General features: G+C 41.8%; 1 protein-coding gene across 1 annotated transcript in view; it reads left to right on the top strand.

Annotated features, from left to right (window-relative positions):
* T265_08036 (hypothetical protein) overlaps positions 1 to 26,376 on the top strand; it is a gene marked incomplete at both ends in the record, with an annotated part of 180,939 nt that overhangs the window by 88,835 nt on the left and 65,728 nt on the right. Inside the window, 5 exons of the mRNA XM_009173730.1 lie at positions 714 to 1,024; positions 4,643 to 4,831; positions 9,061 to 9,476; positions 16,058 to 16,279; positions 18,495 to 18,774. Coding sequence (XP_009171994.1) covers positions 714 to 1,024; positions 4,643 to 4,831; positions 9,061 to 9,476; positions 16,058 to 16,279; positions 18,495 to 18,774 — 1,418 coding nt within the window. The remainder of the gene's footprint in view (positions 1 to 713; positions 1,025 to 4,642; positions 4,832 to 9,060; positions 9,477 to 16,057; positions 16,280 to 18,494; positions 18,775 to 26,376) is intronic.

Raw genomic sequence — 26,376 nt, 5'->3', positions numbered from 1 at the left:
AACGACACCTATTACAGAGAGGCTAATGTAGGACTTGTCACCTCTATCTTAAGATTTATCTCAACTTAATTTATACTTCAAAATCTGCCGAACTATTTTATTTGAGTTTCCAAAAATAAGCTAAAAGGGTCTGGATCCAGATTCACCTATTTCCTTCAAACATTTCTAAAAAATCCACCCTTAGGGATAAGCATCTTAGTTTGGATTCCACGAGAGACTTGGTAGGCGATTTGTGTAGAACTGGAATTTTCACTCTGCATTGTTTGTACTTCTCAGCTTGCTCCGTTTTGCTCGTACTGGCCAAATACAATCCAGTTCGATGTGGTTCTTAATATATTTGTCAAGAAGTCCGACCGAAGTCAGGGTCTAACCAAGCGATGGTAATTTTCCAACCATATGCAAGAAAATAACAATCTTTATCAGGAATAAGAGGCTTTCCATGCAGGCAGCTGGGGTGCAGTTTACAGTTATAACACAAGGCGTATTGCTGTTGCTGTATCAGTCAATTTGAAAGGGTGCTTTATTCTGGGAATTCACCAGAGATATGGCAGAGTTACACATTCGTTTAACTTGCTTTTCCAATGAGGTATGGACATTATCAGATATGTTGTCCCACAATTCCAGTTGTTTTATTAGAAGTTGGATTTGTTTTACATTGGATGAGTCCCAGGCTGCTCAAGATACATGAATGTGCATGATTTCTTTTCATTAAGACCCGGCGGTACCCCTTCAGAACGAACAAGCTCCCACTCACATCACTTTACATCCGCCAGTCAGGGGAAGAAAGAATTTATATACCAAACCTTACAACAGGCACACTGAGTAACTACGTAAAAGAAGCTTTTGGAATACCAAAACCGCCACCCAACCAGACAGCACACAGCTCTTTTCTCTGGGACTTGTCGTTGTTGTTGCCTACCATTGGTGGTTCGGTTATTAGTCAGCAAATCACCGGTGTGCTCTATGGAAGATTCAAGCATTACTTTGCTATGGGCCCATCATACGAATTGAATCTGGACTTAGAGTAAGTCACGATGGGAGAGAAGTTTTTTGTATCGCAAAATGTGTTTTTGCTGATTGAAATTCTGGGACATTCGCGCGCAAAGTGCCGTAAATCACAAGTAATATTTTCAGTCACATCTCTACGGGCCGGATTTCTGGTAACAGTTTGCAGACTAATACTGAGAGCAATTTGCTTAATTAATCTATTTGCCTTGAGTTGCAGCTTGTCTTGGGGCTTTCGTTCTAGTCAGCATGCCCATTGTAATTACATCTACACGGTCTAAAGATATCGTTAGACATAGTTGTTCCTTGTTCTCCTCTCCCAATATCAGTACATGTTTCACGTATACAAGACGAGACACATCCCTCATAGTGCGTGCAGTTGTGTCTGTGTCCAAAATGCTTTGAGTATATATAGCATGAAAGAACTGTTGAGACAATTCCAATTTACGTCGGCAAATTTCTTATTAAACCTAGACTCACATCATCCAGAAGCATTTCAGTAGTTCTCACGTCTAGTAATTTTGTGAAGTTGGGTAAATTCATAGCTGATTACCATTTGGTATCCTGTGGTTCGATTTATTTTATCGTGCAGACTGAATTTGATTTGGTGATCCGTTAACCGTCCCGGCCATCAACGATTATTAATGTGTCTGCTAGACATTCAATTCCGTTATTGTCAACATAGATCACAATGCGATTACTCTTCAGATTCGGACGTTCAAATCCTCTTCTTATTGTTACACTGCTGCAATTGCGGTTAAGTTCAACTTGGCCGTTTTTTTAATAGAAAGTGGTCGCAGGTAAAGGTTAAGAAACGTGTTGTAGTAAGGACTGTCAGAGTTAAACCAAATATCATCACCGCTTTATATCAGTTTCTTTTTCTCAGTGCATTTGTACAATTTCGATACCAGTTCGGGAGGAACTACACTGCCCCGTGTCTTGCATACCCATTCGAATAGCTAGGAAACTCTGTATTACCGAGTAACTTGTGTTTTCCTCAATGATTTTCTCCGTTCACACTTCTCCGTTAGGGTGAGCAAGTGTTTTCGAATCAGATTGGCCAGGGTGGACTACGGTTACCAAGTTGTCTGACACAGCTTCATTAGCAACGTAAGTAGGCTGTGGGCAAAAATCCTCAGACCAACCCCGCCTCCCACTGTTTCGTATTAACAGTGGTGTTCAGAGACGTAACAACTGCGCCTCACTGCCTAAATTTACAAACGATAACGTCTTCAGTAGCCGAACGGTGGTAAGTTGCAACAGTGTCTGGTGTTTTAGCAAAAACGGATATTTTTCCCTTCAGGTCATTTTTTTAACGCAAACTGCAGCTTGACCAAGGACTTGGGTAACCTCAGTGCAACTATGACTGATATTTCCAGTGCCAAGAGGTCTTCAACATATCCGGTCGAAGTATTCGGGAGAGCACCGCAAACAGAGAAGAGATCAACCTCCACGTCATCATCAATTTAATGGACACAGACCACCAATATTTTGACACTGTCATGATATGACAATTGCTCTGAACTCCAGTTTCACCCACGGGTTCACCCATGGTGTAATCCGTGGAATTAGTAAAATTTCCAAACGCCATGAAGGCTCATTTTGCTTCATGCCACTTTACTGAAAGTAAATTTCGACCCATTGGAGGGCTGGTTGAGTTCCAGGTGAGATTTTCGGCACTAGCCCATTACGCCAAAGATATGTTCGGTCTACAATAACGTCTAATGTATTGTGCAAGTCTGAAAGATTACCGGGGAAAAGTCAACGATCAGTCCTGCTCGAATAATTTATAAGAAAATATCCTTATTGGGCTTTTAAGGGATGTCCTTGATCATATAAATAATGTCCTAACAAGAAAATCAAACAACGTTCAAAATAGAACATGAAGCTGCCTCCTTTCACCACCTTTGGGTGAAGAATACCAAAACTGAGCGACTCAGTTGAATTCTCCGCCGTCTCCAAACTACTCTTGCTGAAAGGGGCTCCCATAGAATTTGCCGCATCACACTATTTCTGAACTACCCATATGAAATATCCGTTACTTGAGTAACCACATGTTATCCAAGTGAATTTTCTCGATGGAATCTTCCTTGCGAATGTTACGGTAATGACTTCCTTTACATGACTCTGGGTATTATTTGGAAAACGACATTGGTGAATACTTGTGTCCACGTCATTCATTAACAGCAAATGAAACAGTTGTAACCAATGTAGAGTCGACGAGTATAGTGTTTCCTTGTGCACCACCCAGTGTTCTGAATCCTCAACCCCCATTACAAATAAAGTGTACATTCTCACAGATCACTAGGTAATTATTCGCCAACCCAAGTTCGGCCGCTTTGATGGATTGCGGAAATAGTACACTGGTTACGATTATGGTATTAGTTATCTAAGCTACACTGGACCAGAAAATCTGAGGTACGGAGCTATTTTTAGCGGGGACTTCCTAAACCTTGTTGGACTCATTTTGATTTTGGGATATTTACTATCTCCAGCTGGGATACCAGTATGCCAGGGATAGCTCGCCCCCACTGTTGCTATCACTCCCAACAGACTATCCGAAAGTTCACCTGTTTACGGTTTGACAGATCTGTTTCACAGAAAAAGCAAGAGTATTCTAATTGTTGTGCGTACATTGCTGGTAACACCATTCTTGCGCGAGGCTTTGCCCAAGTTTTTGAATTTTACAATGGATTGCTCCGGTTCGTGATGTTCTAACTTGTCATGTCAGATGTTACTTGACGAGCATAACAAACTGTTCCTGAGCAATACGTGTTACTGACGTATGGAGTCGGCTGAGACAACTGTACTTCTACAGAGAATGTAGCAATCAAACCGTATTTTTAATCTCTTTTGTCTGGTTTGTTAAATGTATATAAGTTCTGATTTGCACACCGTTTGAGATATTATCCTACGGAAGTTGAGCCCGCCATCAACCCAATTAATGCCACTTCAGGAGCTTCTACAGAAGCTATGAAATCGTCCAAAGTGTTCTTGGTGGACACACAGCACGATGATCCAAGTCGCCAATTAGGCGCCGATTCACGTTACGTATTGTGATCTTTTCCGTTTTTTACCCGTGACCAGACAAGCATAGTACACTGCAATGATGGACATGAAACAATAGCCCCGACACTTAGGTACCATGCTACTTTCAAGTCTTCCAGACTCTTAGTGTTTAAGGTGAAGTTTAAAATCACCAGCAACCGGCAAGTTGAAAATGGATTTTTGGCCGTGAAAACAGTGGTAGAAGACTGTAGTCAGAGCCAGCATCATGGCTAACGATGCAAATTTAGAGGGCGCTTTGGTCCATTGTCTTCAGCAGACAAACCACCGATCACAGTTCCCGGGATACGGAATCACCTACAATAGGTATGAATTCTGAGGAAAGTGATACGTACTGTAAAATAATTATTCTGTGGGCTTGTATGATGAAGGATATCCGTCGGAATGGAAGACTTTACATGTATTTCTAACCGGATGGAACATCAGAATGTTCTCGAAAAATGAGATTCCGTTATTTCTATTGTTATATTTTCCATTATTATCTATTATTTATTTTAATTTTATTTATTTTAGTATTATTATTTTCTATCATTTTATTATTATTTTATCATTTTCTACTTTTAACTTATAGACATGCATTTCGAATCGTACAGGATTTGCGACTAAACGGACAAGCAAAAGTACTCGGAACAAGACACGAAATTTCTGTTGCTGTGTCAGCTAACACTGATGCCTCCGCCAGGTTCAAGATTTCCAATGACTGGGATGTCCAACTTCTTTTGAAACCATGGGTGAAACCTGTACAACTGTTTAAGCTGGAGTGAGTGAGTAGTAGTTTCCCGCATTATGGCACGGTGGTGTAACCAATCCACGTACCAAAAGTTGTTCCTTTATTGCCTGTAGCCACAACCATTTAAGTTATTCTCTACTAGATTTCTGAACCATAAACTTAACGCCACCTTACATTATTCCAGTTTGGTTTGACTGCCGGGGTAACTGATGTAATATGAAATAAAAATATGCTCTTTGAGTGGGCATAAACAAGATGGTGATCACAAGCACACCCACAGGTTGTGGAGATGCTTGGAACATCTTTGAAAAGTGATATTGTCATGAAGCCGCGGGAATAACACAGCTGGAAGCTGCATTTAGACCCAAGACATAACAGTTGTTGGCATTTTGTATAAGTGTCAGGTATTGGTACATCGCAAGAGCGTGACGGAAACTGCTGGCTTTACTGAATACGCTGCTGCCGTTGTGCTCTCAGTGTAAATAGGAGTAGTACAACCCCTCCTAATTTGTATTACGACGACGTCTGATACGGCAGCCGCCGCTGGTTTTCCTGATAGTTACTTCTGGCGGTTGCACTTTTCGGAACGAAGTTCAAAATAGTTCGCTCACTGGGGATTTTCCAACATTTCAGCATCTATCAATCCCGTTAGATGATTCGAACTACTTGCTTTGATCATTCTTTAGTAGACCAACACAAGACTTCTGCTGCATCCATATAAAATGGGGACGACAGAATTTCAGGCATCAGCGCACTTTCAGCTGACATGGGGCATTCTCAGGCCAACTGACCAGTTTATGTTTGTTCCAGCTTAGTTTTTATCCTGCAAGAGAGGCCGGTCAAAGCTGTGAATCTATTAAATACTTCAGCTGTTTCACCATTATTAGTAATCAACAACACCAAGTATATAAAGAGTACTCTGAAAATTTCACACCTGCAACTTCATGTTAGTGGTTTGAACAATCAGCCGTTCGGCTACCGGCCATACGAAGTGGATGAAATCTTAACGGAATTTTTCTGAGAATCCCACCAAGGAGCGCCTCCCGTTGATCTCTCTGTCTCCACTTGATGTGTGTCAATATGAGCCAGAGGTCTGTTATGAATGGTCGGTTTTTTGGTTTGATTAATAGCCAGTAGGATAAACGCCATTCCTTTGAACTCACCGTGACGTGACTTTTGATTCTTCCGGTTACAAGGGAAGCAGAGTGTATTGTGTGAAAGTGGTGGGACAAATTACAAGTGTCCAGTACAAGGCCCTTCTATTCGCACTACTGAGATTTGGTTCAAAAATTTCACTTGTAATAACCTATAATTAATCCTCACAAATTCACCTAAACTGATAGCAGTAAATGCTAATCGGTTCAGTCTTGCCACTAAATTTAAAAAATTGCTCTTCGGCAATATACTGATATATATACGCATTATTTGGCATATTATTAATATCATGTATAAATACATTGTATACCAATCATCCTTCGCCGTAGACTTCGGTTGAAATCCAAACCCAACACACCAAAGTTTAGAAAATTATTAGATCACTGTGTCCCAAAAAGCACTCGTGTTTGCCCTGATGTCACAAATAAGTTTCCGGATAACGTAATTTGCTGATTTATGGCAGCGTTGTTGAAATCAGTGAAATGCAGCCAAGACCAGCTGAAATTTATGCTACTTTAAAACTGGGATTAAAAGATAGACGGAAACTTCCAATTATATGATAGACTGTATTTGTTTGTTATGTATGCACTATGGAACGTCGTGAAAGCAGCCATCGTTGGGATATTGAAGAACCGTGTGTAGTGGCATAGATACTCAAATTGAACGCTAGCTCTCCATAGAGAAAATCTGGTGCTTTGACGCATAGCTTAACAGACGGACCGAGTCCTTCCCCAGGCAGATACCCAAGCGGCCAGCGACTGTAATGATTTTACTAAGCAACCATGACGGTAATCGCTCGTGCTGCCCAAATTAAGAAATCGATTTTTACTAGTTATCGAATGGATCGCAATAACAAAGACAATTTGACACCAGCGTGGACAATTCATCCGCCTACAAGTATAATGGTATATTTCTTTCAGAACTATCTAAGTGGGCATTTGTGTAGTAATGCGCAGCAATAAACTTTCAAAATTTCATGTGATTCTGTTGCCTAAGAATTTTTATACGTCTTACTATAAATGTCACCAACGTCCGTCTGGTAGATGTCCCGAAACAGCTTCTTCAGAATCCATGCGGTGCTAGTTCAATGCTACTCAGTCCTAATTCTGTTCTAGAACAATGTCCAGAATGCAGAATTATTGTAGGTCTCCAGGGACTGCCATTTACAAACATGGTGACAAAAGAAGTCGACGGCCAAATTTTTTTGCATAAGTATTAAGGAAACCTGCTGAAGACATGGTGCAGTTCAAGACTTGATTACCAGGTTCCTCGGAGGTGTTTACATTCTTCGAAGAAAACTATTACCGACAAACGTTAATTGTGATTTAGAAAAGTACCGGGTGCAATGATGGTTTAGGGACATTAGGGATCGATTACTCCTTATATTTTGTAATGAAGTGCCCTTGTATCTCAGCATGTGATGGTTAAATTACGGACACCTAATTGCTAACCCGGAGCTTTTCAGTCGTCCAGCTCTCTTACACCATCATTTGCACAGAACCGTTTTTGCGTCTTCTCAGGTTTATCAAGCCCAGATTTCACGAATAATAAAAGTGGTCCTTTGTTTTTTATCCACAAAGAGCCCCATCGTCAAAAGCGCCTATCAATACTCCCTACTAAACTAACTGCGTGAAAATGGAAGGTCTACTTTGGATTTAGAATAGCTACGTGCCCGAAGGAAGTGATAAATATTGTCTCAGGAGTCTTGCCACGGAAGTGTTTTTGTGGAAAAACACCATTGAACGAGATGTGTGTACTTTGTAACGGATTATCCCAGTGTCCAACGGCTGGATTAGTTTTATGCACCACAGCCTCTATTTTGTGTTGTAAAATGAAATTATTTGGATGCTAGTCGATAACCGCAGGATGTTTGTCAGATGAAGTCAGTGCGTATGAAACCGCAAGTTCGTCTGAACAGATGCATTTTGGATAAGGAAAGCTCGAGTAGACGAACTCTCGAACTAGTCTTAGCCTTGATGGAAAGACATTGAATGCTACTAAGCAGACTTACAGAAATCAGAGTTATTCTAAATAGTTCGACATCATATAGAGGTGAAAGATTATCTAACTCAGGGCCCTCGAATTACAGGAAATATTTTGCAGACTTCTGACAGATAAAATATACGTCATCTATCTAACATTTGGAATGAAAAGAGTAATCTTTTTATTGTAAGTCACTTATTAGCTATGCTACTCACTGGTCTTGAGTCAAGTAGCGACATGAATAGGTTAGTAAAATGTCTCTCCAACTATTACAGTCATTCTAATGTCTGTCAGTTCAGCTTAGTAACTCGCTTATCACAGTGTGATCGGCCTCAGATCAAATGTTTACATCGCTCCATCATATGTTGTATGACAATATGGTGTGCAACACAGGAATCTAGTGCAGAATTCATCTGCATTTTCAGCGGAACCACATATAACTTAAACCCTGAACAGCAAACCTTCAACAAGATACACGAAAACATTAGGTCTGAGATTGCTGCATCAGCGAAACCATGTATTCCCTTGAGTGCATTTTTGACATGTGTAATGCCTTTTGTTCAAATATTTAAGCCAAACGAACGCCCCCATTTAATCTATATTGTGGGCCCCTAGTAACCAGTATAAGCACGTCACTCGAGGAGCAAGTCAACAGGTGACCACTTAATGTAGTTTGTATGATTGAATGATGAGAGTCACTGTCCCCTCTCTAATTGCGAATTAATCGGCCGCTCGTAGCCAAGAGGTCGCCGGTTCAATACTCCCTGGAGTTTTGTGATGTACTCACTGTCGGTGACCTCTAGTAAGGATGAAACGGTTTTGCAGTGCTTGTCGATTTTTTAGAGTACACTGGTTTCAATTGTAGCACTACACTTCAGCTGAAGATTTCCATTTCCCTTCTGATAGTAACTAAAAAGTAAATGTCAGTTTGTTTCCTTGAAGCAAGAGGTGCTGTGCTCTGTTACCCTACTCCATATTGAAAGAAAAGAACTCTCAGGAAATAGTTGTGCAACTCAGTCCGTGATTTTTGTAATTTCACCGAGAGAATTTACCCCACTTAGCCTGTCATGGAATGCTGTCGGTCAGAATGTGACTGTAATTACCACGTATCCCATTTTCAGCAAACGCAATTCAGTCTATGTAGACCACCACGAGTTCGAGTTGCCAGGACCCTCGGAGAAAACAATGGAGCGTTTCCGTTTTCCACCTGAAATCACTCGTGTTTTCGGGTTAGTTGGTGGGCTTCGGAAGATGTCTCCAAAATTTAAAACACAGACAAATCAGCTTGCTGGATATGAATTAGTGATAGACCAGTTTTATGGAATTGAATGGCGTTTAAACGTGGATAGTGGATTTTCGTTGTTGGGCGGTATCCGACGTATTAATGTTGTCTTCAAACGCCCCGGATGCCCTGTGGAGGCTTTAAATAACGGAAGATACGCGGAGTTCTCCATCCAGTCGGACTGGTTTAACCGAACAACCCAGTACGTGGATCTCATAGCGAAAGCTCCGTGGGGTCATGAGTTGGAAGTTCGAGGTGAGCCATAAAATTGCCTTTCCTCAGACTGAGTGTCTGGCTGGAGATGGAACTAAAGGGTACTTGACATAACGGTTTGGTTTTTCAAATAAGTTTGCCACTGCACTGAACACTGGTTAAAGCCAGCACACACAAAATTTTGAAATACCATGCTAGGAATGACGTATCATATCAGCTATTTATGTAATCTTTCTACTCTTTGAAGAATCGTGTTCACAGTACAGTGTAAACAAGTTAGACATTATTCTTTCTTCATCATCGTCGATGTGATATCTGGGCTGCAGTGAACGTATACCGCATTTCTGGCCGCATGTGAACGCGGTAGCCTAAGTAGACACATGGGGTGCTGAAGTATCAAGGTACTCAGTGAAGCTCGACTTACCAGTTTGCGTCTTGTGCCCTTCTAATTTCGGGCTAAAGTATGGTGTAAATACAGACAGAAGACACATGTGCATGATATTGTATTTGTTCTATAAAAATTCATAAAAAATATAACCATCCAGATTTCCAGCCTGGATTCCATTCTGCGGTGAGAAGTCGAAAAGTCGGGCACATCTGATTCGGGTCTTTGTAAGACAAGTCACGTAGTTTGGTCAAAGCGTATCTCTGAGCAAATACTTAGAAATGACTAGCTAGCTTCTGGACAGATATGACGGCCAGCGGTCGTTGATGCAGACTGCTTGCTTGGAGACAAATTGGGTGCTACGTACAACCCATCGATATGGACAAACGGACAACTCACTGTCTACATATAGACTGAACGGCTAGTACACTAAACGGAAAAGATAACGCACATGATCAGACTGGGTAACTGACATCCGAATCACTTTAGTCCATCACTCCACTGCTCGGCTGTGTATAGCAGCAACGGAAAACCCAAAGTGGTGCTGTATGGACGCTCTTGACGCCGACGTTGACCCCTGGTAATAAAATCACAGTCAAACTTTCAAACCGTCAGTGCGGCCCATAAGTCAGCCTAAGCAATTTGACTTAGCACTGGGCACTACCAATGATTATGGAGGTACTGTGGTCATCCGTCAACCCTTTATGCTTGAGGATAACATGCCACTTTCTGCATTACGGCGGCAATTATTACATAAAGGCGTCAAAAACACAATGTCAGTGGGTACCTGGTAAACAGGCGGTATTTTATTAATCATGCTGTCACCTGTAAGTTGACTATTTTCGCAGTTACTCATCAAAGACTTCAACAACCCAATAACTGCTCACACAATTAGGTCCTCTACAACAAGTCTTTGTTTACGTAATCGCATTACGGGACTGTTGCCTGAATCTTTCATTTTCTGCTGAAGATGTATTACTCTTCTTCCTTTATGATGAGAGAAGGTACGAGGGTATCTGCATAGACGTACTAATCTCACGCTGAATTTAGCCATCTTCATCAAATCGAAGTACCATGCAAAAATTATTCCAGCTAGCATTTCTTGTACTTCGGGAAATGTTCGTATTTCTAACCGAATAAGCGGTAAAATGTACTTTTGACTAAACGACAACTCCCACACTCAATAGAGAAATCTAGTGGGACTTTTTCATCGGCCAAAAACGAGTAGGCACTTGCGGGTTGGCCATGTGGTCGGAAACAAGGACGGATGTAAATGCGGCGGCTTGATTAGCATAGAGTGGAGAGATTAACAACCGAGTCTCGAACTTCAAAAGTTAATTCCTTTGCTAGTAGGCGTTGGTGTGAACTACTTTCATGACGCCAGCATGAGAAATGCGGATCACTCAAAATTTTCGTCAACCCTAGTTCCTCCAGGGAACAACTGTTGATTAACGCTGCTAGGGCAGATGAATGACTTCCATTTCATGTCAGATGTGATTTACAATGCCTATGGCTTTGGTGTGAAACCATACAGGAATCCAGTTCAGGGGGCTAATGAAAGCATACACATGTTAACTGTCACGTGCGGTACCAATTGTTTACACACTGGTTTGTAGCAGCTGCCGCGGCGGAAAACAGATTTTCGGAAATGGCGAAGCTGGTGAACTATGATTGAAGTTCTCTTTAAAATTCAATAATGGAACAAAAACAATCTCGAAACAAAATGACTTCGCGTCGTCTAATTTTATCCCATCCTTTTAGTTGCACTCATTTCGACATATAGCCATGGATGTGAAAATAATCTTGATGAAATTCGCAACAATTCCTGTAATGTAGAGTTCCAAGCCGGGGAGTCGTCTATTTGAAACTATGTAGGGATTTATTGGACGCACACTGCTGACGATTGTCCTCTGGGATGAAGTAATTACACAGTGGTGATTACTAAAGCTTGAATTCACTCGACAGGTCGAAAAGTCACTAAAACCTTTCAGTTTATTGATAAGTAGTCCGCATTGAAATCGCAGTAAGGCGGACGCATGCGAATCAGCAACGCACGAATCAGAAAAGAGAACCCACAGTTTACCTTCTGAAATGCACGATTACCAGCATCACTAGTTTCTAGCATTTCAACATTACAGTCCAAATTCTTGGCGCTAAAGTGAAAAATACTTGGTTAAAAGGGTAAAAAGATATATAATAACGACTACTCAGCAATCACATTTTATAATAAGTGATCAGAACATTCGTGTGACGATAACACATGGAAGGCCTGAGGAAAAATTCCAGGTTGAGGACAGAATAATGGTCACAGTGAGATGACCTTGGAAAATTCAATCTATAGCGGGCGCAAAATAATCTGCGGCCATACGATCAATAATAACCCACTTATAGTACGGGAAATTCGTGTGAGTGTACTCTCCGGGTCCGGTCTGTGAAATTTCTAAATCACTTGCCTGGCGGATGGAAAATAAAGTACGGCCAAGTATACGATCTAGTGCAAACTGAGGTATATTTTCTCATTCAAATTTAGAATTAGAATGACATTCCATACTGCTTAGCTATCGATTAACGCAAAAGCATGCACTGGTTCGGAATTCCGGAGAGTTTAGGCGATAAGTGTATGCGCTTTTTCCACCGACGTGATTTGGGAATTGTCACCACTGGATGAACCAGAGAAGTTTGTTTTTGCCAGACTGTTGGAAACTATTTCGTTAAAACGATTATCAATTTTGACACGTAATATATTACTTGTCATTTTGGACTGGATTGTCGATCTTGGCTTCTTAACTTAGAATTGCAATACAACCCTCTTAGCCACCGAACTACAAGCTTCTGTGCAAAAGTCAATCGATATCGGGAGTTAGAATAACGCGCGTATATCCATTCCGTGGAGGACATGTCGGGAAAAGCAGTAACAATGAAATTCGCATTAGTTTTTCTCTAAAAGTGTAAAACCGGCACTTGGATTTCAAGTAGTTCGGTATGACAGTGGTCGCTTTGCTCACGATTGAGGTAGATAATGCAGTTGCAGTCCAAGCTCTAAAGCAAGTGTACTCAAGTGTGGATCTTCAGGGACAGCCGTTTATTTGAAGAAACATACAGAAACAGTCTAAATCCACTCCTAGGTAGAGATAATAATGATTCAAAATCAATTCACTCCAACGTTGACACGCAAGGACACCAACAAAACGCACATAATACGGCTTCGTTTAGCTGATGCTTCAGATATTATGGAAGCCTTCGTTCTCCTTTGATCTCGAGTGTCTACCTTTACCGCAGAACTACCCAAGTAATAATGGTGATCCCTAGTATAGTCGACAACTTGGAGTTGGGAAGATGTTCGGTGGCAAACAAACAGTTGATCCCAGAATTACTGATTTGCTATGATAGCGCATAGGAGCGTCTGTTCCGAAGATTTGCAATTTTCTATATCTAGCACTCAATGACCACAAAAAATGTTATCTATGGAGCATACCTGGATTTATTACCCCCAGTCATAAAAGTGTCAGCAATAACTATCTCAGTGTTAAACATTTTATGACAAGCAAGTTTCTATGTGCTGTAAAACTTTCATTGAAACAGTTTCACTAAGTGATTTACTATGATACTACGGCTGTCGCAGTCAAAAGTGAAACTGAATAGCGGGGGTGAAGGGGTGGAAACTGGACGTGACTCTTGTGTATATTCATGAGACCCATAATGCAATTATTGAAGTTTGGAATTAACCAAAAATTTATGGGTTCATGCAACAGCTAAATGTGATTTAAATAGGAAGGACCTTCTGTCCGATTGACCGGTTGCGTTTTTCCTTGGATGCTTCTGTCCTTTTTTTAAAAAGGTTTTTCATCCCACTGTCCATGTGAACGTCACTTCTTAGCTGTCATCTCATGTTAAAACTGCGCTCAATACGACACCACTCAAGTGTGCCTGTTCTAACAAGGCTATTCAAACTTGGAAACGGACTACTTTTAGACCAGCTAGGACACTCACTCTTATAGTCTCTTCCGAGCAATCCTAGACAACCAGCATGGTAGTGGACAATACACATGAAGAGAGGATCGACACAAACGGGAACTTCGTTCAGATCCATCACAGACGTTGCAGCAAAAATGAATCCACCTGTTGAAAAACCCGGCTTTGTGGGAACACGAGGAACCAACTCCTCGGCGAATATGCTATTTACCTCCAAATGAGCGGGTGTCCCATATTCAGGAGTAATTGATGCCTAGAAGGACTGTGCAAAATGTAGAAAGCGCAATATTTTCTAGAGATGTTTGCCCCTGTCCAATGCAAAGCGTCAGGTACTTCACTACGAAATGTCAGGGCATTTGTTCACTGGGCTCACTTCGTAATGATGTTCAAGAGATGTTTGACTGGCAGGAAATAAAGATCAGAACATGTTCTGATATGTGTTGACTTTCACAAAGTTTTGTGAATGGAGTCAAGATGGTATCACACCTCTCTAGATCGGATCAGTGTTACCAGCGTTACCAGGTGACGAGTAATCAATATGTTATCAAAAACCCTTTGAAGGAATAGGTATGGAGCCACCATCATTAATAAATGAGAATGAACAGATTAATGAAAGTTGTTTCCGAAAATTCCCATTTATAATAAGAACACAGATGGGTTGACGAACATGTTTTCGGCAAGGTCTTTTCAAGTCATACAATTGCAAAGGTTAAGAGAACGGTATTTAACATATTTGAATGAGTATGGTGTAAATGGACAGGGAATCGAGTGAGATGACATTGGCTACCTATCAAAGAACCATTAGTTCAGGTCGCCAATAGGGTGACTTGAGCTAGTCAGCTCGGGGGATGTTGTAGTTGTGTGTTCAGCACACGGTGCATGTGTGGGGGGAGGTGAGTTGGACCATGGTAAGTACAGCACACCAACAAAGCGTTTTTGCCGACAAAGGATCGGGTCGCGATGTCGTATGGCGATAGCTTCAACCACTGCAATTGTGCGCTGCTGTACTGATCTGGGTTCGTTAGCCGGCGCCTTGTAAACAACGCGGAAACTTTGGCTGGGTATCACGTTGTGTGCAGTGCCAGCTAAATGTTGTACTACAGAGCTGGTTATCGTCCTGGTTCCAGAAGCTAGCCAGGGTGGATTGTGTTCCTTCATTCTTTGGCTGAGTTGCCTAGTCGTGCGTCCGATGTATTCCGCTGCACAGCAGCAAGAGAATGAGTAAACTAACATATTTTGGGCGTGGACAGGCACTCTATCCTTGAGATTAAAGGGGGAATCCATTGTCTCTCAGGACGTTGGTGAGAGTTTGGAATTCTTGTTCCAGTGCATCCTCAGAGCATATTTTCTTCGCTCTGTTAGTTAGGCTGCGGATCAGGTTCCGTTTCTGCTTTAGTGGCACGAAGCTGCTAAAGTTGATGTATTGACCTGACCAAGTAGGTTTTCGGTACACCGATCGTTTCAGTGTAGCATCGTGACGTCGTTCAAGGCCAACATCTAGGAAATGGAAAAAGTTGTCGGTTTCTCCTTCCGAGGTGAATTGAATGGCAGTGTGGGCCTTATTGAACTCTTGTTGGAGTGATTCCAATTCGTCTTTTTGTTGTTAACAACGGCGAAGACGTCGTCAACATATCGGCAGTAATGCTGCATATTCTCAATGTTAGCCTTTAAGGGACCATTTTCAAGTTTACTCATGAAAATGTCGGCTAGCATTGGGCCCAGTGGTGAGCCCATGGCAACGCCGTCAATTTGACGGTAGAACATGCCATTGAACAGTAGTTGCACATACGACATCGCGACCCGATCCTTTGTCGGCAAAAACGCTTTGTTGGTGTGCTGTACTTACCATGGTCCAACTCACCTCCCCCCACACATGCACCGTGTGCTGAACACACAACTACAACATCCCCCGAGCTGACTAGCTCAAGTCACCCTATTGGCGACCTGAACTAATGGTTCTTTGATAGGTAGCCAATGTCATCTCGCTCGATTCCCTGTCCATTTACACCATACTCATTCAAATATGTTAGATACCGCTCTCCTAACCTTTGAAATTGCATGACCTGAAAAGACCTTGCCGAAAAGTTGTTTCCAATAAGGACAAAGATCAACTGCTAATCCAAAATTACCTCACGTTTTTAGGGAAATGAAGAGATTTGGCAATTTTATGAGCAGGTTTCTTCATGAAAACGAAATGCCATTTTTCGATTTTACGGAACGGTTGTGCTCGCCGTTCCTCTTTCTTTCTATCGAATAAAATCCGCAGCAAAATTCAGTGAAAAAGGGATTGTTCAGGCGACCGTAAACATCAACGAACAGCACTGTGACTTATATGGTGTCTACGAACAGACCCATCAACAAACCAAGCTGACAGCACATTTGTCACATCCACGAGGACGTCTGTTACTTGCGTTCCGAGGTAACTTTACGGGGAGCCATCAGCTGGTGGTGCGTGAAATAGAACAGATGAATACATTTCAGTTGACAAGTAAGTTTCATACCTCTGCAAAATCGTTCACATTTTTATGCTTAGCCTTACTGGCTGTTGAGTGGAAGATATCCTCACGTTCGGTACGATGGGGATTGTTCACTGAATGCAACTAAAATGTAGCTAGTGGAGTTGAAACCAAAAGGATTTGAATGAAGCGGTTCGGTGGAAACCCCGGGTTTTTGACTGCTCATCTGTCTTAAGGCTTCAGACGTTTAGGTAATACGACCTCTGAGAAATAGTTCCTAAAGTCTTCACAATCGCCGATCGTTCTCAAAAATATAAAGTGGATGCAATGTCACTGGAAAGGAATTTTCACTCAGGCTGTTCGGAAACGCGAAAATCTAAAGTGTGCAAGTGAATTTCAATAGTTTCAGCTGCCGCTGGATCCTGAAATCTCCACCAGATGCGCGGTATTCAATACATGATATTAGGGGCTGGATTTTGTTCGTGATCAGCTAGAGTCTTGGCTGCATGCAGTACACTGGCGCCTGAGATTGGTCCAGAAAAGACTAGTATCGCACAGAAAGTCTTTCCAACAAGCGCCCTTAAATACCCAGCACACTAATGACGGTGAATATACAGTAGCCACCTGTAAATCAACCGAAAAAGACAGGTCACCAATCTCAATAAATCAGAACTGGCATGGTGGAAATTCGGCATTGGAACTCGTGAACTACTTTACCAATTAAGCTCACTTCACGTAATCTGCACAGCAGTGAAAAAATCTCACAAGCCCTTTTTCTGATGAGCTGCCACCTGAAGAACCAGTTCGGATTTGGTTGCAGGATATAAACGGTTTGATCAAGCGATGGTAAGAATGCACACTGTTGCTCACCACTTGCACCAGCCAATCAGGGCCTAATAACATGCCGTTCATTTACAAACAAAATATCACGGTTTCGACTTTCCACAGAGGTTTGTGAAACGCAAATTATTGATTCCCAACAGAGATAAAACACCGGCGTCGTCTTCTTTTGGCTTGGAGGCACTCCAATTACTAGGTGATGTCTTAGTGATGTCTTAGTTTAAGCTCCTTAATAAGAGTCATCATCTGAAATTTTCGTGAAAACCTTCTTTGAAAACTGGTTTGGATGTTGCAGTGTAGCCCTAAGTACTTCCTGAACTGCCGAACACTCTCCAACACGAAGCCAATCGATCTAATTCACGACAACTCGCCAGAGGAAGATTAAACCACCTGCTCAGTATGTTGGTTAGTTACATTAGTACAAAAGAATATGCGACAAAGCACAGAATTGGCATGCTTAAACACCAAAAATTACCCAAACTAAATACTCAGGAACGTACCAAGGAGGAAAAAGCACACTGGCATGCACCGTAGAGTACATTACCATGTGTTCTCATTCTTAGCCGACAGACGGACAAGTTCCGTCTTTGATACGTTGAGTAGGAGCGCCAGAAGTGAAGTGACAATAAGCGTCACCTAAGGGAACTCAGGGCCAGCAGGTTGTAGTTTGACCGATGTCTTTAAAAGTGAAAAACCCACTTGGTGAGATGGACTTCACTAACTGAAATGTAGAGGACGGAAACAGATAAATCATATTTTTGCTATACATTTCCAATCACAATACTAAATTTCGTCAAAAACCTGTACAATATATCAGAAAAGTACATGTGATTTGTTCATGCTTGTGCCCCGGTCTACTTAGACGGCGTCGACAACTAGACAATTCTTCGTAAAAGTACTCCTGCGCAGTGTCCGTCAAATGAAAAAGCAGACGTCTGCATATGAACAACTAGGTATACCAAATTCAAGTTTCTTCGTGAATGCTACCAATCAGACAGAAGCGTTCCGCTTACAGCTGTAGATTTTCCAAGCAGTACACTGATATTCTGAACATATTTTTCTACATTATTGTTGCGAGCACTGGAATTCCGAAACAGGAGAAAAAATCAAAGCCAACGTCCAATGATTTCTTAAACCAGCCGTTCACATGAAAATCACTACCGACGAAAACCGGCCACATGAGTAAAATGTGATGATTTATAGACAACATGTTTAGAGAAAGCAACTCATTATCCACTATCCTCGTATTCCTTCGAAATAAAGATTCCGAGTTATAACACGTAAAGTGCGCATAAAAATAACGCAAACGTATATTGTCACTGCTCGCTTGATACCTAGTGCCTACATTCCAACTCTTGAACTTGCTCGTTTTTATTATGTTCACCTCTGTTTACCCTCTCTTCAAAGTGATTAAACGCTCGATACGGTCAAGACACACGCAATACCCCACTTTTCATCGCACGCATCACGAGACACGTCTATCACTGGGGCACGATCAGACCGTTCATTTGCAATTAGAGTGGAACGCTGGAGACAAAAACGGGTTGCTTCGTGAAGGAGTAGTTAAGTTAAGTAGTCATACTTTGATGGGTGCCGTAAAAATACGCGGTGACTTCTCTTGGACTGAAGGAGATCAACTGAGCACGCTCGACAATGCTGTTGAAGGCTACGGGCGTCAACTGCATCTGTGAGTCACACCAGTCAGTAGAAATTATACTTCCACATTCGCATTACTCTCGTTTGAACAGTCTTCCTTCTGTCCTGGCACAGTTATTCTCCTGATAGGAAGGACTGGAAATGATATTCGTTTTCGTTAGGAGGTAACAGCTGTTCATATCCTAGGCAGTGACGGCGTCTGAACTCCGAACTCCTTTAACATAGCACGGTACCACCGTTCTAATTCTGTTCCGGGTGACGTAGCACCTCACATTCATAATGTGTGTTGCACAACACTTGGTGTTATTTTACTGACAGAGGCTCCTTTCAGAACGGTTGAGTAATGCTCCAACCCTGGTTCATGGCTTATGTTAATTTATCCGATGGTATCTTGCAGATCAGTGGCATCAAGTTTTGTAGAAGGCAGCACAGCGACCAGTTCGTCAACTTCAATTTCACGTTTTCTCCTGTTGTCTAATATAACTCTTCTTATGTATTCTGACCGCAATTTTGTTAACCAACGGTCTGTTTCACAGGTTCCAGTCAAATGTAACTTCATTTGCATGATGCAGTGTAAACAAAACGGGCAGCATTTTCATCATATTGTGTTACATATCTGGAATACCTTATAGCTTACATGCTACAGATGACTATGAAAAAAGTGGGGAAGCCTAAATACACACATTACGTCCGGTTGCGTTGTTTACGCCTTGAATGAAGTCTGCATATGCTGAAGATATAACACATTCAAGTTGTAACACTCTAGAGGCTGTTGGCAAAGGCAGATTAATAGAAATATATGTTGGCACTCAGAGGAATCTGCGCTCTACACGATTGACTAGATCAACACTTTCTCAGTGAGATGAAAATTAACTGAGACTTAAATCTGTGAGTCACCTAAATGTGATTTTGCTGACTACGTAAGGGATAGGCTTGTACTGGTTGATTAAGGAATCTTGGATGTTATTCACTGTACATAGTCTGCTTCTAAACCTGTCTGTGGATATGAAGGCGATATCTTGAAGTAACCATCTATTTAGATTGACGACTGCCAATCGACCGCATAAATATCAAATCGCCGTACGCAAAGAATGTTCGTTGGCACTGATGCGTCCGTGAACAGCACATTTTGATCCACCTCTTCATACAATCGACCATCATCACTCAAGCGAATGGTAAATAGAAATCAAATGCCCTCGCGGGCACCAAGGAACCGATTCGACTCCAAATAGCTAATACGAGCGTGCAAATCTCCAAGGATGATAAATGGCCTGTTCAGCAGTTTAGATTTGATAGGCAGGCACCACAGGAGACAAATCTCCTATTTTTCCATTCAGAACGGTAAGTTGACGGCATCTCACGAGGATTAAGATGGTCACATTAGTGTCCATTTTCATGGGGCATATGGTGCACATTTGCTGGAAAATAAACCTACATTAAGGAGCTGATCTGCTCCTGGATTTTAGTTAAGTAAAATCATAAAAACAAACCGGGTTAATACGTTTGCTGATATGCAGCGTGGAGGCAACAAAAAACCGCACATGTTATTCAATAAATTCAGGGAAAGACACCGTAGATCCTTCATAGAAGAATGGGCTATCCGAAAAATTTGCTAAATTTATCTCCCTATTTCAATCTAAGATGAAAGATAGCGTTCAACTTACTCAGCTATTTCGGCAAGCCTCGAAGGTACCCTGAGTTTGAGGCAAGGCTTCATTCCGCCGTCCATACAGCTTTGCCTGCTTTAACTTTAAGTCTTTCTACTTCAACTTAGCTAGAGAGATTCGATATACTTTATTTTACGGGCACATACTGAATGAACAGGTTGGTGCGCTTCACTCGTTGAGTAAAATACTCTAAAGTAGTGGGGTGCGTTCAATAAATGGTCATATGGCCCTCTTTCAAGCTGTGCCACAGTTAGGGAACTAGATCTAAAGTAAATTATCTCGGTAGGAGTAATGTGCCATGTTGAGTACAGAGCGGATCATGCGTCCATAGGGCCTCAAGTGCTATCTCCACGCAGGGGACGGATTCAATAGGTTATCATCATCATCATCTTCATCATCATCATCATCATCATCATCATCATCATGGGCAGCGTGATATCAGTGTTCAACACCGATGCTTCGCTGATGTAGGGTTCAATAGTTAGCCGTAGTTGGGTCATACAACATTATGGGGTCGTGTAAAGGTTGCCGAAACAGCTGAAAACAACGAATCAGCAGCGGAGGCGATGTAAGAACGGCTATGAAAGAAACCCTCGGCATCAGGAAGGAATTTAAAGACGATAACCAAACTTCCAAAGAACAGTGTTCAGGATAAGATGTGAGCATGTGAATGTCGCCAGAATGAAAGAATGTTTCTCGGCAGATTTTAAAAATTTCCCGGAGTGAAGATGTTTCACAAATGTCTATAAGCGCTACAATCATACTAATGTCCGGAGGAAAGGGGACTCCGTTCGTCCTGCACAAAAGTAAAAATCGTGGCATGGATTCTGACGAATCGTTTCAGTGGTGATAATCTGGAAGTATGTATCAGTGAACACACTACGCACCGCAGTCGTGGATTTCACGGAAGCTTTTGACTTACTGTACTGAGAGAACTGATGGATCAATCACAGCAAGCTAGAATGCCTTGGAAACCTAACACAGTCATCAAATTTTATTGTCTCTGTGAGTTTGTCTATTAAGATAGAATTCAGTACAAGCATAAAACAAGGTTTCGCTCTGCCTCAATCTTGGTTCAGTCTGCATCTGACCAGCCTTTAAGCGACGGAGCACCATGATTCGGAGAACGACTTAAACACCTTGTGCCATCTACAGGGTTACCTCCTCCGCCGGTACCACCCCATGACCAAAACAGAACCGCATGAGTCAGATTCATGTGCTGTTTTGGGCAGATTGCACATTCGGAGGCGGAATCGCATCAGACAACACCATTATTTGGGTACGGCAACTTGGCTTGGTCTGGTTTGGTCTGGTTTCTAAACCACCAACCACTTACAAAACTACCCAAGTATCATGGCTGCAGACGATTTAGGTTCAAATCGAATCACCTGCCTAAACAGAACCAACTTGCATATTGCCAACTCATTCAACTTAAAGAATTGGGAAATGGTTACTGTATCTTCTTTGTGAGGTTCGACCATTTCTAGACCTGTTTCATCTTAGTATCTGCCCTCACTGTCATCCTTTGAGATGATAGTACCAGTAGTAACAAGACTACTAGTCTGTCTGTTGGTTATTCAGTCCCAACAAAACGGTGTGGTAGTAGACATCACATCATCACCATCAGTTATCATAAATTACCCAGGGAAGATAAGCTATCCGCTGAAAATTCGACGAACTAGTAAATAAGGCCAATGTCTCATTCCATTCTAGAATGACATAACTTCATTATCTACTCAGTCTAATGTGAACTGACCGAAACCCCTGGATATTTTGGAGCAAGTATGTATGTACAATGTGCGTCAGCTACAGAATTTGGTTGACCTAGATCCCAGATCATCATCAAACAACCCCTTGTCCCAGGACTAAAACATTTAGAAATATTAAACAATTTATAAAAGCATATTTACTTGTTTGGGAAATGAAAACCCTTTCAGTCTTCTCGTTGCATGTTGTAAACAATTAACCGCCAGGCTTATGCACCGTGTCCATCGCGGTTCTACTTATATGGTCCGCGTCAGTTTGGAAATCCCGTCAAAAGAAACGAGCAGTGAAGCAAGTGCTAACCGCTGGCTTATTATCGATTAGGGTACGACGCACTAAACTCTTTTTACGTTATCTTACTTAATCACTACATTCTGTATTTTAGGAAATCGCAGCTGACAAAACCAGGACAGGAATTGTGAGTAAATTTTTTTTAAAATTCCGACGGACGAATGTTTGAAGTTAATTTTGGTAAGGTGTGCTTTTTAAAATAGTTAAAAACGAAAAGATAAAAGGAGAGAAGTTGATGATTGATTGCGTTAGGACGTAGCAGAACATTCAATATACTCAAGCGCAAGATAGATCACAAAGTGAGATACAAGTGTCGCAAATTTGCATCCGGAGAGAGACTTTCACACAGAATTATGAAATATGATGTACGGCGTTTTTTATTTGTAACCTGTTGACTCAGTCTGGTTCACCTTTTGCCTGCTTTATTGGTTTTGTTCAACTTTTTAACCCAGTGAAGAAATCGCAGTGTACTGAAGCGATTTTTTGTTTCATCAGTACGTTATATTTTGCTAGCAACTCGACCAGTTTGAAGAAGTCAGTAAATATTTTTAAAAGTCTGCGGCACTCGTGGACGACCGGATAATTATTGTAGAAACGTAACTCGGTTGTTGCACAACGTTGCGGCAAGACAGACCTAAATATCAGAAATAAGGCGCGACTTCGAAACAAGAAAAAGACCTAAGAACATCTCCGAAGTGTCCCACTTTTATGTGTTTACATCCTCTCCATATGGACGTGGAAATTTCTCATGGTTGTTTATGTCACAACGCTCTCATAAGGTCTTGCGAATGGGGGTCGTTGGCACAAATTCGCCCTTGAGCTGCAGTACATGCAACCTTATGTGAAAACCACAAAACGGAGAAAGTGTAGTAGGCCGGGCAGTCGCGTTGTTTTTCTGCCCACACCGAACTCGGCTTTGGATAAGTGAAAGAGAACTTTTAAGCACTGAGCGAGCGTAGGGAATTTTGCCAGTCGACCAGGACAACATTCACCTAAAACATACTTGACTATCTGGTAAATAAAGGGTATGTGGCTTGGTGTCACACTGAGGGCAAACATCACTGGCTGGCACCAGTAAGAGAGACTGAACGAATTTCTTTTATGCACACTGTACACGCGAATGGGCGAACCAGGTTAACAATAGCACCATTAAACATTCCGCTTGGTTTGAACTGAGCTTTTGACTACCTGCTGACGGCCCATGAATTTCGCAATACCCCAAAACTGCAACCAAAAAGTTGCCCAGTGGGTTTCAAGCGTGTCACTCTACATGACTGGGAAGTCCTGGCTGGCGGGTCAATCGATCTTCACAACCAGGATAGTTACTGGGTCGTCGTTCGATGCGTCGGGCACACCAATCACATCGCTCAAGTGTGGACGCGTTCGCCTGTTCAGACATAAAAATTCAGATGCGTCCGACGTGCGTTGGTGGAGTAGTTGTTACAGGCTCGCCTCGCATATCGGATGTCCGGGGTTCAAATCCCAGCTCTAATAAGAGCGAAACTCGAGTCCAGCGCTTCCCTCTGGTGTGCACTCAACGGAATAATCACGCCAGAACAGGAGGACGACCGTTCAAACGAGTGGTGTGGCTATGAACAAAATGTGTCATGAGTAACTGCATGCTCCTTGTCCAAGGGAAGGCTAATAAGGAGTCTGAACATGATCAGAACTTCCTAAGCTCATCCAGTCCTTAAAGGGCTTGATGGTCCACCCAGACAGGTGACCAACTGTAGTATTTGCGGAGGTGACACAAGAGAAACACTGAATCAACCAACAAATTTAGAGTGGGCAGAATTGCCCTCTGGTCTGCATCCTAAGCAATTAGGTTTAAAAAATAACTGAAGTCTGGTTAACTAAAATATGAATTTTGTAGCTTCAAAGTTCCTCTAGCGTTTAGAAAGAAATTCTCACGAAAGATACAAAATATCTCAACCATGCGTCTTCTGTACAACCAGATTAATTCTGAGAATACCAGCATCAAGTCCGGGTTTTCCAGCTGAACCTTTCAGATTTCACCAAGGAAGATGGCCATGAACGATTTCATGGCCACTCCGTTATTATGGCAATCTTGCGTGTCGTTAAAAGGAGGCAAAGAATGAGACCCGTCCGCTTAGCGCACAGTTTGCCTCTTGATGTCTGTGCGTGAGTAACTGACAGACACCGGCATGTAAGCCATTGTAAATAAGGCAATTACTTATAGCGTAATGATGGTTCTGTGGTTCTAAAAGGTGGGTGATATCTCCTCACTAACTGTCGGAATTTTCGCTTGCGTGGGATTCGTTCTACTCTGTGATTCGATTTGTCTGCATTTGATTGCTTGGTTGATTATCTACATTTCAGTAGTCCCGATCTTTGTCCTGATTTTCCTGTTGGTCTCCCCTGCCTCATGCAGTTCACTCCATCTTCGTAACACCTGACTGGCCATTTGGTCCCTTTTTACTGTGTCGACTGTATTTTTTGGTTTCTCGACCTGTTCTATCTTTCTGTTGCGTTATGGTGTGATTTTATCTACCCTGAGGATTCGCGTGATAAATCTATTCCGCGATTTTTGATTTTTTTGGTCGCTGAGTTCATTGTGGCTTTTGGTTTTATACACCCATTTTTGTCATTTGTTAGTGCTTCCTTTTGGTTTCTCTTCGGGCTTTCCGTTCATTGTTGGACTTGATTGTAGTGCGGTTTTTCCTTCTCATAGTTTGGTATAGTGAATCAGTCCCAAAACGAAACTTAGAGATTTCTCTCCAGCGATTGTCTTTTGTTGGGATATTATACTGACTTGGTTCCATATAAAATTTATGACGTTGATCGTCATGTGTGGATACGAGTGAGTCTTATCGACAAGTTTGTACTGGTAAATTTTGGTTGATAGATTCTTTCAACAAATTCAAGTTGTGTTCACTTCAGTACCCGAACGGTCAAGTATGTCTTGGATGAACATTGTCCTTGCCAAAAAACACAGGCGCTTACTATCTTTCTATGTTCCACTGTAGTTGGCTCATTCCTATTAGGCCTTTCCCTAGGTTCTGTCTGTACCTGCATACTTGGTCAGCCACATTATTGAACCGTTGCAGCAGTTGTGTTAGCCGAGCTTCCTGAAAGGGCAGTCACCACCGTTTTCGAACATCAAATGTTTTTCTGCCTAATAAAGAATCAATGGGAAATACGCTACTGGAAATACTCTAAGACCGAAATTTTTCAATTTCATTTTGGAGTGCTTCTTCTTGCACTCAGCTTTTATTGATCGCTCCCAACACCAAAATTGCCTGATACTTTCTCAGGGTAACCTTTTCGAATACTTGATTGTGCTTGTGAAAAAACTGCCTTTTAACAAATGTTTGTGACGATTTAAATAGAGCGTCCAAAAACTGATATTACGGGTCTAGGATGCAATTTCTCCAACTTTCACCTCTCCCATTTAATGCTCACGAGCAGGAGATACACAGCGAAAAGAGTAGCTTTCTAACAAAGACCTCAGATGCGAATTAACTGATGTGAATTGCGAAATTCGCGGTCGTAGGAGACGAATAGCTAGTTTTTACTGCAACAGCGACAAGCAGTACGGATTTGTTTGTCATAACAAAGGTTAACGGGAAGCCAAAACACAGATGAGTCAACGGAAAATATGTTCAAATATTTACATTAACCTTGATCAGATATCCGATATTTTTCTCGTTGCTATGACTTCGACAAAGAGAAGATTAAACAGGGTGCATTTCAGAATGTAATAGTGTCCTAGGAGTAGACACTTCGGTTGCATTTCAGCGGCTGCTCTTACGATGTTACAGACATGGATCGCATGTCACATTGACCTCGCAACCGTTCAGTATGTCATGTAACATCTGAAGGCTCGTCTAATTGCCTAAAACAGAGTAAATGGTTAAGAGCACTTGGAAAGTGCAACATGAGGACAATAA

The sequence above is a fragment of the Opisthorchis viverrini genome (assembly GCF_000715545.1).
Source record: "Opisthorchis viverrini unplaced genomic scaffold opera_v5_200, whole genome shotgun sequence".
Taxonomy (NCBI): domain Eukaryota; kingdom Metazoa; phylum Platyhelminthes; class Trematoda; order Opisthorchiida; family Opisthorchiidae; genus Opisthorchis; species Opisthorchis viverrini.
The sequence above is the reverse complement of the archived record's forward strand: the minus strand, read 5'-3'. Positions and strand labels throughout refer to the sequence as shown.